This window comes from Anoplopoma fimbria, chromosome 13 (assembly GCF_027596085.1).
Source record: "Anoplopoma fimbria isolate UVic2021 breed Golden Eagle Sablefish chromosome 13, Afim_UVic_2022, whole genome shotgun sequence".
Taxonomy (NCBI): Eukaryota; Metazoa; Chordata; class Actinopteri; order Perciformes; family Anoplopomatidae; genus Anoplopoma; species Anoplopoma fimbria.
The window spans coordinates 16,548,334-16,562,278 of record NC_072461.1 but is presented as its reverse complement, the minus strand read 5'-3'; the positions used below and the strand labels follow the sequence as shown (position 1 = coordinate 16,562,278).

General features: G+C 40.7%; 4 protein-coding genes across 4 annotated transcripts; all 4 read left to right on the top strand.

Moving 5' to 3' along the window:
- The first annotated feature begins 510 nt into the window (after positions 1 to 510).
- Positions 511 to 4,940, top strand: bag4 (BCL2 associated athanogene 4). The gene is made up of 5 exons (XM_054611191.1): positions 511 to 787; positions 1,312 to 1,431; positions 1,644 to 1,874; positions 2,070 to 2,339; positions 2,805 to 4,940. Exons 1-5 carry the CDS (start codon positions 704 to 706, stop codon positions 3,267 to 3,269), a joined length of 1,170 nt encoding a protein of 389 aa, XP_054467166.1. The 5' UTR covers positions 511 to 703; the 3' UTR covers positions 3,270 to 4,940.
- Positions 4,941 to 5,108: 168 nt separating this feature from the next.
- Positions 5,109 to 6,660, top strand: LOC129101539 (dual specificity protein phosphatase 26-like). The gene is made up of 3 exons (XM_054611390.1): positions 5,109 to 5,554; positions 5,895 to 6,106; positions 6,192 to 6,660. Exons 1-3 carry the CDS (start codon positions 5,376 to 5,378, stop codon positions 6,383 to 6,385), a joined length of 585 nt encoding a protein of 194 aa, XP_054467365.1. The 5' UTR covers positions 5,109 to 5,375; the 3' UTR covers positions 6,386 to 6,660.
- A 267-nt stretch (positions 6,661 to 6,927) lies between these two features.
- On the top strand, positions 6,928 to 9,457 carry LOC129101324 (serpin A3-5-like). The gene is made up of 6 exons (XM_054611097.1): positions 6,928 to 7,034; positions 7,709 to 8,405; positions 8,519 to 8,589; positions 8,675 to 8,868; positions 8,960 to 9,107; positions 9,202 to 9,457. The coding sequence occupies exons 2-6, from the start codon at positions 7,715 to 7,717 to the stop codon at positions 9,394 to 9,396; spliced, it is 1,299 nt and encodes a 432-aa protein (XP_054467072.1). The 5' UTR covers positions 6,928 to 7,034; positions 7,709 to 7,714; the 3' UTR covers positions 9,397 to 9,457.
- A 575-nt stretch (positions 9,458 to 10,032) lies between these two features.
- Positions 10,033 to 13,666, top strand: carnmt1 (carnosine N-methyltransferase 1). Its single transcript, XM_054611300.1, has 8 exons — positions 10,033 to 10,195; positions 10,674 to 10,869; positions 11,003 to 11,169; positions 11,375 to 11,515; positions 11,794 to 11,972; positions 12,227 to 12,340; positions 12,800 to 12,903; positions 13,003 to 13,666. Exons 1-8 carry the CDS (start codon positions 10,059 to 10,061, stop codon positions 13,207 to 13,209), a joined length of 1,245 nt encoding a protein of 414 aa, XP_054467275.1. The 5' UTR covers positions 10,033 to 10,058; the 3' UTR covers positions 13,210 to 13,666.
- Positions 13,667 to 13,945: the final 279 nt, after the last annotated feature.

The window sequence follows — 13,945 nt, the reverse complement described above, 5'->3', positions numbered from 1 at the left end:
CGAATAGGATAAGTGCAATAAACTAATATGAATACAATAAGTGCAACGAACTGATACGAATACAATAAGTGCTACGAGGAAGGCTCAGGGTAGTAGATTACAAAACAACCGGTTGCTTCATCGCTCAATCTTAAACAAAACATTCTGCCTTCTCTCCCAGGCCTGGCAAATACAATCTGCTACAAAGAAGTTTCCTTTCCTAAAACACAACTCGAGTTTCTCCATAATCATCCAGCCAAAATAAATCAACATAAATGGAAGTAATTTTACTAAAGAGTAGTAAGCAGAGTATTGAAGGAACAAAAAAAAATTAAGACTTCTTATAATAACAGCAGTAATTATTATAGTAGAATTATAATTATGAAATAGGGATAGTAATGTGACTAATAATAATAATAATCTAAGTAGCAGTGGGTGTCACGGTCCAGGTACCACAACGATTCACAACAACGATCCCTAAAAAAAGTGGCGGAGTGAGAGCTCTTCACTTTTACCCGGGCCCTTCATTAAAGCCACAGGACGGGACTGCCCGAGCTCGGTGCCAGTCCATCGTTTCCTGATTCCAGACAATCACTACTTCTGCAGAGACGGCAGCGTCGCTGTTGACAGTAAGGACCAACCTACGGCTGAGAAAAGTAACGCTAGTCTCGTTAAAGGTTTGTCTTTCACAATGGCGGATAACAGGAAGACTACAGATTAGCTGATGCATCATAATCAAATGCAGAAATCAGGCTGGCCCTCGACTGGCAACTCGGAAAATACTAGCGGGAGCTGGAACAACGCCATGGTAAGCAGTGGTTAGACAAACCCGCAGCGTCTCCCCCATTGTCTCTGAGCTTTAAAAAAAAAAAAAAAAAAAAAAAAAAAAAAAAATAGAACGTCGTTACCAAGGCAGCCTGCTTTACGGCACAGCGCTGCCCAATGCTAGCTGGACGGCTAACGGAGCTAGCTGCTCATTATGTAACATATCCGGCTATACTACTTGTTCAGCTGTCGCCCGACTTTGTCACGTTTATCTGGACGTGACGACACTACTAATGGTTAGGTTAGCGGGTACTGCGGCTGTGTCACATGGTGCATGTTTAAGTATGACTGTCCTCAAATGTTCAACGTGGCCTGCTTTAGGCTAGCTCTACAGTGTGGGTCTGCTCTGTGCTGAGTGGATTGGTTATTGACACTGTTTACTCAGTTGCTAGGCGTTGATGTTAAAAGCATGAGGTTTCATCATTTGAATAGTATATTCCTGCAACTCAAGGACAGAGATATTCTCTGGAAAAATAACTCTCCTGTGTTTATATGTTGTGTTCACAGGACGCTTCTCAGTACCCAGGCTACCCCTCACACTACTGGTACCCACAGTCTCATTCCACGGGACACTATGCAAATTCCTACCCCTCTGGTTCAGATGTTCAACCCCAGTACAATCCACAGGTATAGTTTCATGATGCACCATAACCTGGCCCTCTAAATCTGATGGTGTGCAGTAGCAGTAGATCTACTCATTATCCCTAAGTCTCTTAAGTGCTTTCACCTTTCCCTCACATTTTCCCAACAGTCAGCGGCTTTGTCGGAACGGTTACGTCACCACGATACATTTACACTCAGACAGTGGTAACTCAGACCCTGTTGTGCTTTCCGTGTAGGTAATGCCGGCAGGTTATCCAAATGGTCATGGTGTCTACAGCCCAGCGCAGAGTCAATATCCAGCAAGTGGATTCCACCCATCCAACCCTTTCTACTGTGCCGACGCTCAGAGACAGGCCCCAGGTACTTACCCTAACCAGGTCTGTCCTGCGGAGCAGAGCAGCGGGACGTCTGGGCAGCCACACTCTCAGCACCAACATCATCACTATCCTGGTCCACACTGTCAAGGGGTGAGTCCATTTAAAACACACACATTAGCATGACTATTGATTCTCTTTGAGCATAATATACACATAAATGCAGAGTGATATAAGTAATAAAACATTTTTTTTTTTTCCTTCTCTGAATTATGAATCTTTTCACACCCAAAAGAAACAAAGTCTTTTTGGAAATAATGCATATGTCTGTCTTGCCTCTACTCCCAGGGTCCTGGATATCCTCCAGGGGCGTACCCTCACTACAGTGAAGGTGGTCATGCAATGACTTCAAACCCCCCATACCCCACTGGCCAGCCTCTCCACACAAACCCTCAGGCCGATGCTTGGGCGCACTCTGGTGCGTATGCCCCCCCACAGCAGCAATGGCAGGCAGGTCAGCAGCCTCCACAAAACCACTACGGAAATCCTGTCCGCCCACCACATCCTCCAGCATGGCCAGGAACTGGAAGTGGCGCTCCTCCACCTTACCAACCCAAGGTATGAGTCTGCATCCACTATATTTCAAAATGGGTTTTATGATTCTTCAATGAATCAAATTTGAAAGAGAGGCTTAAATAAGACGGAATAAAACACTCAAATTATTATTATGTCAGAAGTTGATGCACTTTAAAACTAAAAAAACTTGATTGTCACACGTGTCTTGATCAGTATTATCGTACAGATAATAGGAAAATGAACAAAACAACAACAACTTTTCAACATTATTCCTGGGAATTTAAATTCTGAATGCTCAGACATTTAGTATAACAGCATTACACTGATGTGACTTTATGAAACCACATTTGGAGAATTGGATCTCAAAAAACAAAATGTCAGGTTTCACCCGAGTATAATTATAGATTATTTGATCAAGTCAATAAAATTTTAAAATAGTACGGTTGTATAGTATTGAGTTAAGAATTATGAAATATATTAACAATATTTTGTTTTATGTTGCTGTAGGAGCAACAGCACCAACGTGCTCCACAAGTGGGACCCAAACCAAGGCCAACCCCATCCCTGAATCCCCCAAATGGAAAACCTGCTGAAATAAGTTCACCTCCCCAAATGTACAACAAAACCGGGAGAGGTGAGCCTAATCCTTCGCAAGGTGACCCCCCGCCCTCGGCCCCAGTACAAGCTCCAGCTCCAGGCCATGCTGGACCTCATCCCCTGAGCGATAACCCCGGTCTAGCTAAGGTCCAACAGGTCATGGCCAGAATGCCACTGCTTCAGGAGGATGTTGATGAGTTTGTTGGCAAAAAGACAGACAAGAGTTATCGTTGTCTGGAGGAACTGCTGACCAAAGAGCTGCTGGTGCTGGACTCCGTGGAGACTCAGGGACAGGAGAATGTCCGGCAAGCCCGAAAGGAGGCTGTACAGAGGATCCAGGCCATTCTGGACCATCTGGAGAAGAAAGCCTTCTGAACTGGACTTATTTACTGGTTTGTGGGTCACTATGTCTTGCTGTTTTCTTCTTCCAGATCTTCCATGGACACAATGAGGGTCAATTCCTCTCTCTCTCTCTCTCTCTCTCTCTCTCTCTCTCTCTCTGAGCTGTTATCTTAAAGTTTTTTTCCACCATCATGATATAAAATGCCACAAATAAGTGGCATGGACCCAGACCAAGACAGAGCAATTATTGGTACCTGGAATCAAACTTTAAAGCCCAATTATGCTGGTAAAAGTGACATGATGGTGTTAGAAGTGTAAACTGATGGTTGCACAGATCATAAGTGACTTCCAGCCTCAGTGAGTGACTGTGCAGGATACACAATCTGACACTCTTGCTCAGCTTCTCTTTAATGTCATGCCTTTGCCAGCATAATGCAGGGCAGAGTCACAGGATGATTAATTTAGTGCCACTTTGCAACTGTTGGTGGTCTCTAACCTGTGATTCAGATTCATGCTGTCCCTCAGGATTGCGGGTTGGATTTGGTCTGATCCTGCATCTTTTTTCATCTCTCAGTCCGTTTGCACGATATTGTCATCCCCTCCGATAGAGGCCATACAATTAGTTGCCCATTGTCACTTACTTTTCAATTTCTCTGCAGGAATAGGTGCAAAGCTTTCCTTTTCAATTGTGCTCCCAGCCCTGCATGCACTGTAATGTCAGATAAGCAGTCAATACAGTCCTTACATCTCAAAGCTCATAATTGAGCCTAAAGCTTAACAGATTAGTTAAAAAGAAAGATAAAGATTGCTTTCCCCATTATTCCATCTCTTGGATGAAATTTCTTCCTGAGTACAGATCTAGAATCAGACCTACATATGAATGCCATGTATTTTACTCTAGGAACTACTGTTATTACAGATACATAGGACATAAGGAAGTTTAAGATTACTTGAAAATATGTTAAATTATGTTCTTTTTATCCCTTTTTGAACACTTGGAATATATATATGACAAGCAAGTGAATTATATTTTCAGAATTAAGTGTTCCATCAGTTGCTGTATGTACTTCAACATTTTCAGTAATGTTTTGTGCTTAATGACAACGTTGGTCACAGCTCTTGGATCAAGTGTTTAATTTTGACATTGTTTCTGTTTTCTGTCATACTAATATCCTTGTTATACAAATCCACATTTCCAGCGTAATCTATTTTCATGTGTAGAGCAATTCTTTTTTCAATCATTCATTCAAACAAAAAAAGAGTGCCATATTTCAGGGGATGGTTTTATATAGTTAGAAAAAAAAAATTAAAAAATGATCACAAGCTTTGCATGAAAAAAACAAAAAACACCTGTCATATGTGTTCATTTTCCTGTGCTGTTAGCTTTCTGCTTGGATGGAGCACAACTGTACAGCTCAAGATGTAATGCATGTTTCCAACACAAGATGGGAATCTTTGCCTGATAAGTATTTCAATTATTATTAAGTGAGAAAATTGCAGAGAAATAATTACATGTCAGTATATTTTTTAACCTGTGATCAAATTAATATTATTTTTTCTCTCACTGTTTTATATTGAATACAAATACAGTTTTGAAACCAAATTTATCCAAGAAATATTCCACTCTTTATGGATAATGGGGCAGATAAATGACCATATTTCATTCTTAAAAAGAAACTCCTGTTATAAAATTAAAGAATGATAATCGCTTGGGTTTTTTTTTTTTGGTCAAGTTGAAATTGCTGCATGGGTCCACACTCTCTACATCTGCCAGGCAGCATACAGGTCTTTAAATAGACAGCTATTTTGATGCAAAAGCATAACAGAGGGCTTGAGGCACATGGGCCAGATTTAATGGGAGGGTCGAATGGCCTGGAAAACCTTATGACACCCTGTGGTGAGAACATCTGAGGCGAAGAAGTCTGAGACTAAAACTACAACAGCTTATGGAAAAAAAAAAAATATATATATACTCTTATTTTTTTACGTTACTCTGGAAGACTAACGCATTTTGGTAAATTACTTTGCTACAAATTTCTGCAATCTTTTTTGTTTGGGACTTTTTGTACTGTCTAGTTCTAAAGGACAAGAAGTTGCCTCTTAGACTGCTGTGTCGCCTGAGAGAACACAGAAAAAGCAATGTCCTATACATCCAAACTTCCTGCGTCCTGGAATGATAAACCTCCTTCTCGCAAAGTGGAAATTGACCTGAGTTCACCGGGCTTAGCTGTGTTTGAGTTGGAAAGACTCTTGTTTACTGGGAAAGCCATCATCAGCCATGCAGACGAAGTGTGGCCAAGGCTTTACATTGGTGATCAGTAAGTAACTCACTTTTTTATTTATAAAAACTCTGTGGCTGACAATAATGAAGCATGGCCTTATAACCCTTTGCTGTGTATGTAACTTTACAAATATTTTTATGTTGTAACAGAGAGAATGGACTAAGACCTTTTTACAAATATTGCCCAAGTATAGTCTTGGATTAAGTCCACATTTGTGAAAGAGGAACTGATCATAAATCAGATTCAAATGCAAAAGGTGTAACTTGAGATGCCATGAGTTGCATTCCACATTGGGAACATGCGTAAACTACAGCTATGCTATGCGAGAGTTTCCACTGATGTCTGTCAGTGAATGCAGAGCGTTGTGCTTTTTCAGACACAGTGCAGAGAACCGGGCTGATCTATCCAAGCATCGAGTCACTCACATCCTCAATGCAGCTCACAGTAAACGCGGAGTACAGCCGGACATCTACGTGGGCATGGAGATCACCTACATGGGCATAGAGGCTCATGACTCCTGTGGCTTTGACATGAGCGTCAACTTCCAGGCAGCAGCAGATTTTATCCACCGGGCCCTCAGCAGAGGAGGTGAGAGGAGGGTTGGCAGATGCATTTAAAGTCTTTAAGTTTTTGTTTTTTTAAATGAATGTTTCAATGTTTCTCTGATTCTCAGGCAAAGTGTTGGTGCACTGTCACGTAGGAGTGAGCCGCTCCGCCACCCTGGTCCTGGCTTACCTGATGCTGAAGCAGAACCTGACCCTTGTGGAGGCTATTTGTGCTGTTAAAGATAATCGGGGTGTCATCCCTAATCGAGGTTTTCTCCGACAGCTCATCAAACTGAATGGCCAGCTCTTTCGCACACACTGAACACTGCCTGGTAGCATTACTGGTCCGATTTCATGGGTCCAGAACATAGGAAAAATATGACAAAGGATAGCTCAAGTATATTGCATATTGTTAAAAATATAAGATACATGGATTTCATAAGACTTGAACTAATATTGTTTTTGAAAAAGGACTTACAGCATCTGATCATTTCCTGGATCATGTCTTATTTGCCTTTAACTGTTAGATAAAACATATCTATATTCTGTCATTTTGTAAAGGTTAAATGGTTTTCATTTTTTCATTAAAAAACGTGAATCTGATGTAGCCTTTGGTGTATATCTGGCATTCAATTTATTTATCAGTGCTACTTGCATACTAAATCATAAATTTGCTTTTTTTGTATGGCACAGTATGATACAGAGTCTGGGCTGGAGACAATAATCATGACTAACATGTTTTCGTACATGTTGCTGCAGAAGACATTTGGAGCTTTGCTTGTGCATTCCTCCATAGTTTGATGCAATGTTTAAACAGTAATCATTACACAGAACAAATGCAGGGACAGAGCAAACGAGGTTGGGATAGAGAATAAACAACCAAAGTTCAGTTGCTCTCATCAATCTTATAAAAGGAGACATCTCACTCTGTCCAACCTGTGCTTTGCTGTCTGTGCTTCCACCAGGAGAAGGTATGTGTTTGAAATAATTGAGAGAGTTCAGATGTATTGTTTTACCAGTATGCGTTTTACATCCAAGTTTAACTACTCTGCCAACAATTAAAACTATGTTTGCGGCTTGAGTTTGAGATGCAACTGTGCACACTGGAATTGGAAAATCCTTTGCGGAAGGTTCCGTCTTTAAATATAAATTCTTTAGGAATTACTAAATTTACTCTTCTTAACCTCTTTTTGGAGGTTCAATGCATATATTGTTGTAATTTCAGGAATTTAAAATGAAATCCCCTATTTCTCAATAGCATTTAATATGAATGACTTTTCAATTAACCATCTTTAAGAGTCATTTATCAAGAGTTTAACACTCAATACTGATTTGCTTCATGAGGACTGTGTTGGGTGAGATTGATCAGATTTGACTGACAGTAACCAAACAGCCCAACTCATCAGACTCTTTAAAGCACGGAGAAAAGAAAGTATCTAAAACAACTAAAACTGCACCAATGTTGGCAGAAATGGTAGGTTTATGTAGGAGCCCACCGTTCATAGTAAGATAGCTAAGAAAATCGTTTTTCAGGGCCTTTAAACCATCATGTTTGCTTCCAGGGAAATCAGTGCATGAGTACTTCCAATAGCAAACATTGTGTAACCCAAATGAACAATGCTGCCCTTTTGAACTTTTGTCTTAGTTCACAATGATGCACGCAGCCGTGAGTATCTGGATCTTATCAGCAGTGATCTGCATGGGGAGGGGCCATCCCCATGTGCATGAGCATGGGCATGGCCATGCTCATGCTCATAGTCATGATCACCATCATCACCATGGTCATGGCAGAGATCACGCAGATCAAGACACTGCCATTGAGAGTCCCAGCGTCTCACTGGTGAAATCAGCCAACAAAGCGTTTGCCTACCGTCTGTACATGAAATTAGCAGCTCATGCAGACTCCCAAGGCAAGAATATCTTCTTCTCCCCAGTGAGTGTGTCTGTCGCCTTGGCCGCCTTGTCCGTAGGAGCACGGGGGGAGACCCACCGTCAGCTTTTCAGTGGTCTGGGTTTCAACAACTCATTACTGACGCAGACAGATGTAGATCAGACCTTCCAGATGCTCCTTCAAAGGACAAACAACACATCTCAGGAAGACACCAATGAAGGGACCGCTGTATTCATGGACAACCGCTTCAAGGCCCAGCCCGAGTTCCTGGAGACCTTGAAGCAGTCCTACCTTGCAGATGGGTTCAATGTCGACTTTACCCAAACCAAAGATAGTGCCGATACCATCAATAAGTACGTGGAGGAGAAGACCAACGGGAAGATAGACAAGCTGGTCGAGAGCCTGGATCCAAACACAGTCATGTATCTCCTCAGCTACATCTACTACAAAGGTAAAAGGTTACATGAGTTAAGATGTGGTTGGTTTATTGGCTCATTTTGAGGTATCACCTTTAAGTTTTATTTATCAACCATAAGTTGTTTATTTCTGTTCATTGTAAAACAGGAAAGTGGGCGACTCCATTTGATCCCAACCTCACCAAGAAGGACATCTTCATGGTGGATGAGAACACCGAGGTTCAAAGTTGCACCATTTATTCAGAATTGTTTATCATCTAGCTTTCTTCATATTTGCCTCACGTTTAAGCTGTCATTTTTTCAGGTTCCAGTCCAGATGATGAATATGGAGAAGCGTGTTGATACCTATTACGACAGGGCCATTAACACATCAGTCCTCCACCTGCCCTTCAACAGCTCTTACTCCATGCTGCTGTTGTTGCCTGAAGACATGTCAACACTGGAGAAGGCCATTTGCCCAGCCCATGTCACCAAATGGTTGAAATGGATGTCATCTAGGTCGGGAGAATTTAAAATCTTCCTTATATTTTTTTACCATCCATTTTTTTTTATCAATTACTAGATGTTTGTCTATATCCCTTTTTTTTAGGACACATGACGTATATATTCCAAAGTTCTCCATCAAGTCTTCCTACACACTGAATGATGTGCTGACTGAAATGGGAATGACAGACATGTTTGGTGATCGTGCAGATTTGAGGGGCATTTCAGATGCCCACAAACTGGCAGTCTCAGATGTAAGGACAGAGAGCTTATGTTATTTCTCACATACTTTCTCCTTCCCTATATTCCATTTATCTCTCATCTCACTTTGCCTCCATCCCGCCGTAGGTTGTGCACCAAGCCACCCTGGATGTTGATGAGGCCGGAGCCACTGCTGCAGCTGCCACAGGCATTGGCATCACACTTCTGTCCTTCCGCCAAATCCCTGTCTTGAAGTTCAATCGTCCATTTATGGTTATCATCACTGAACGCAACACAGAAAAAATGCTCTTCATGGGCAAGATTATTAACCCAAACATTTGATGAACTAGGCATTTTGTGCGTAAGCACAGCTGTTGAGTCACAAATAAAATACTCAGAAAAACTCTTTCTTTTGTCTCCTTCTTTATGATTGAGTGTGTAGCAACTCGTTTTTAATGTTTATGAGTGTTTGTGTTTGCACAAGAGGGTAAAATAATGAAGGGCATTAAAATTTGGGATTTATTATAACAGAGATATTTTTTATAGAGATATTTTGTATAACAAATATAATAAAACCAGTGACTATGTAGAACATTTATTTAATTTATTGTGTCTGTGTTTAGCAGCCTAAATATTATTTAAAAAATGTAACAAGATGGGACTTGACTTGTCCCATGTGCTTCTGGACGAAGCACATGGGACACAAAGATTGGACACCAAAAGGGACATATGTAGCAATAATTTAAGTTTTCTAAACCAATGACAAGAGGGAGACGGACTCCACTTGTGTACTTTATTGAGCTGGGTTGTATTATTCCATTAATTAATTAGTTTATTGGCCTTCATCAAGTTTACACTGTATCAGAGCAACAAACTGTAGTCTCCTCATCCGACTGTAGGTGGAAGCAACACGCCTTGTCAAACCTGTTCTGCTGGAATTAACAATTTCCACGAAGAAGAAGTTTGTTGCGTTTTGATTGGACGGCTGCAAGTTTGTCTCAGTCATGGCCGAAACAACAGGAGAGGGACCGCCAGGAAGACCGTATTTTAACAAAGAGAGAATGAAATACAGCCCGGAGCAGGATGCCAGGCTGGAGAGGCAGCATTTCTGGAGAATAATCGATGCTTTTAGATTTTACAGGTATATTGACAGAGCTTAAAATACAGTCCAGGCCAGGCATCCACAGTTTGTGTCAATAGACGATGTCGTTAGCAAGTGACAATAGCCAAGGACAGATAACATGGTTTGGAGGTAAAACTGCTAACTGAGATGGTTTAAATTCATTTAAACATTGATTAGTTCTTTACACAGTCAAATCAACCTTCCAGTAGCATTTATGTTCTTAATTTCTGACTTTATCTCCATTCATGACATAGCATCACAAGTAAAAACAAACATAAATGAGGATTATTGGGATGTAGCAATGGCACATTCAAAATAACGATGGGAATAAATATTCTATGAACCATTTGGACCAGCATGTTAAACTCACACTGCATCAATAAACAGTCTTATACGCAATTGTTCCTCAGATGAATGACTTGTGTTATCCCTGAGGGGATCCCGTTTAAACAGCTTGTGAACCCTTTCTCTGACTTGTGTCTTGTCTTCATGTCAGGGTCCATGTCCAGGAGCAGGTCAAGCGTGCCGAGCGTCAGTTTTTGAGCCTCCCGCAGCGCCACCAGGATTTGCTGCCAGAAGTATTGTCCAATCTGACCCGGATCAGTCAGTGTGCGGACCACAACCAGGAGATCCTGCAGGCTATCGTACACAACAGCCTCCACATGTTTGAGAACATTGAATATGGCGAGAGGGTAAGGCTTGGCCCACACCAGGTTGTATACTGTACATATACAGTCTCCATACAAAAACAGTTTGAAGTGTTGTATCTTAGTTATTTACTCCTGGAATTTACGTAGAGGTTTTGTGTTTTCATTCACCTTCCAGGAGGATCCTCGGAAGGTTCGCCCATCTACTACGTTTGACATGGACAAGCTTAAGTCCACCATAAAGCAGTTTGTCAGAGACTGGAGCGAGACGGGCCAGGCAGAGAGAGACACATGCTACCAGCCCATCATCGACGAGATCCAAAGACTATTCCCAAATGACCAATAGTAGGAAGCACATATGCCCACTCACACAGACTGCCACACAGACACCTGCATGCTAAGACAGAGATATATGTGAATACTCAATGATACAAGGAAACACTTTTTCCATGTGCTTTGGTTTCAATGCGTCTTGTAATAATACTGATGATGTGACTTACTCCATGTTTTTCTATATGATATGTGCATTTTGTAAATTTTATTATGTCAGTGATGTGTCTAAGGTGAGCGTGCTGATTCCGGGTGCTGGGCTTGGCCGTCTAGCCTGGGAGATAGCACGGCTGGGCTATATTTGCCAGGGCAACGAATGGAGCTTCTTCATGCTCTTCTCTTCAAATTTTGTTCTCAATAGGTACAGCATATATACTAACACTAACACTCCTGTGACTACTGCTGACTTACACAACACTCAGTGACTATCACCTTCCTATGCATACATTCTATGCAGGTTGTCTCTGCTTGCATGAGGTATAACTGTCTATTAATCACACTTAGTTATAGGTCTTAAATCTATGTGTCAGTGATCACAAATAAAACAACACATAATTCATATTTAGTTTGGCACTCAATTCTGACCTTTTACTCTGCATCCATCCACCTGTCCTCATAAATTTGGACTGCTTCATTCAGGTGTGAAACGGTGAACTCTCTGACCCTGTACCCCTGGATCCACCAGTTTAGCAACAACAAGAAATCCTCCGACCAAACACGACCAATCATCTTCCCCGATGTCAACCCTCAGAGCTTACCTCTAGATGCAGACTTCTCCATGGTAGCAGGGGACTTTGTGGAAGTCTACAGCGAACCAGGTCAGTTGAAGCGTTGTAGATCTTTCACTATTGAAAGAAGGAACTTTTTCCTTTCAGGCCGAGTTTACTCCCATATGTTATAATGCCCTCAGCAAGCTCCACTGGCCTTGCATTTTACATACCACAATAATCCTTAATTAAATGGACTATTCTGATATTAATGTACTGTTAATGATGAATAATTGATCATTGGTGAATTTGGCTCCTTAGCAACATTAATGATCATGTTATAATATATCATCTGTTTGGGTCAGATTCCTGGGACTGTGTGGCTACCTGCTTCTTTATCGACACAGCTCATAATGTCATCGAGTACGTGGAGACTATCTGGAAGATTCTTAAACCTGGTGGAGTGTGGATTAACCTGGGTGAGTAAGCTTTTGTTAAAAAAAAAAGAAATATATCAAAATATGGTCTTTGTTACAGCAATAAATAAAACATATAAGAAGAAAGACTTGCATAGACATACTTTTAACACTGTTTAATGCATGTAAAAAAACTTGCTATCAACTGTTGCCATTTCTTTCCAAGGTGTTCAGCTTACTTAGTTAATGCTTGGATTAACCACTCATAGTTAAATCCGCAATTACATCTGCTAAAGGACTACATTTTATTCACATAAGTAATCAAATCTATGTTTGAACTATTCTCAGCAAATAAGAGAAAACAACTGGATGTCTCATGAAAAAGAATCAATGTTACTGTTTGTTTTAAAGCATTTTAGGATGAATGTTTCTTACTCATTAGTATTAGTATTGTATGAAAAAAGGGTTAAGTCTTTGGTCTCAGTAAAATAAACTCAAAGTTTAAATTCAATGTTCCTTCAGGTCCACTGCTGTACCACTTTGAGAACATGGCCAATGAGCTGTCAGTTGAACTAAGCTACGAAGACATTAGGACAGCGATTGTTAACTTTGGCTTCCACTTAGAGGTAAGACAACGACTTTAATTCATATTCATTGCTTATTATCATTTTTGTCTACAGAAGTATTGTTCCAGTAGTTAAACAGTATTTGTATTCCTCCTGCAGGTGGAGAAACCGTCAGTTCAGACCACCTACACAGAGAACGACCGCTCAATGTTGCGATACGTTTACGACTGTGTCTTCTTTGTGGCACGCAAACCTGCAGACCTTTACTTTAACGGTCAAGACGAAGAAGGAGAAGATGAGCAACAACAAAGTTCTCCACCGGCTGCAAAGTCACCACGGCGAGAAGGCACCGACAGCCTGACGTGACAGGAAATGCTTTGACAAAAACAGTGAACTTAAAGGCGTTCAAGTATTGACTGAGCGAAGATTGGACTGACAAAATGAAAAAAAGAAAATGGACACAAAAAGAAAAAGAATCAGTGGACATACATTTTCTTTTTTGTCATTATATTTTTTATGATGCGTATCATGGAGAAATGTGCTAAACTCCACCGGCCCTGTGTAATGTGTAACACCAGGAATAACATCTATTAATAATCTACATCTCCTGCTGCCTGGGGTTTGAGATGATTTGAGATTTAGTGGTTTGTGTGTCGGCTACAAGCCATGAACAGTATATTTCTTTTATCTGCGTCCTGCCTGCCAGACTGACTGTGGTCTTACAAATTCTCATCTCCACTGACCTTCACTGCCTGAGAGAGAGAGAGTGGGTGCGTGTTAGTGATAGGACAGAGTGACGTGAACATTAGCTTTTTTTTTTTTTTTTTTTTTTTTTTTTTTTAATATGGTGCCAATAACTATGTCTACTCATTTGCATTGATCATTGGTTAACAATGAAAATGTAATCAAAACATGTTTCAGCTTTTCAAGAACACATTGTTTTAAACTTCTTGTTTCTAATCACACTTTTGAATAAAACATACAAAAAATATATTTATCTCCAGAGTTTTACTAATAACAGCACTTTTACAGTGTTTTAATCTATGAAAAAGTGACAATGTTTTCGGTGAGCTATATGCTTGCTCATCAATTAGGAGATGGA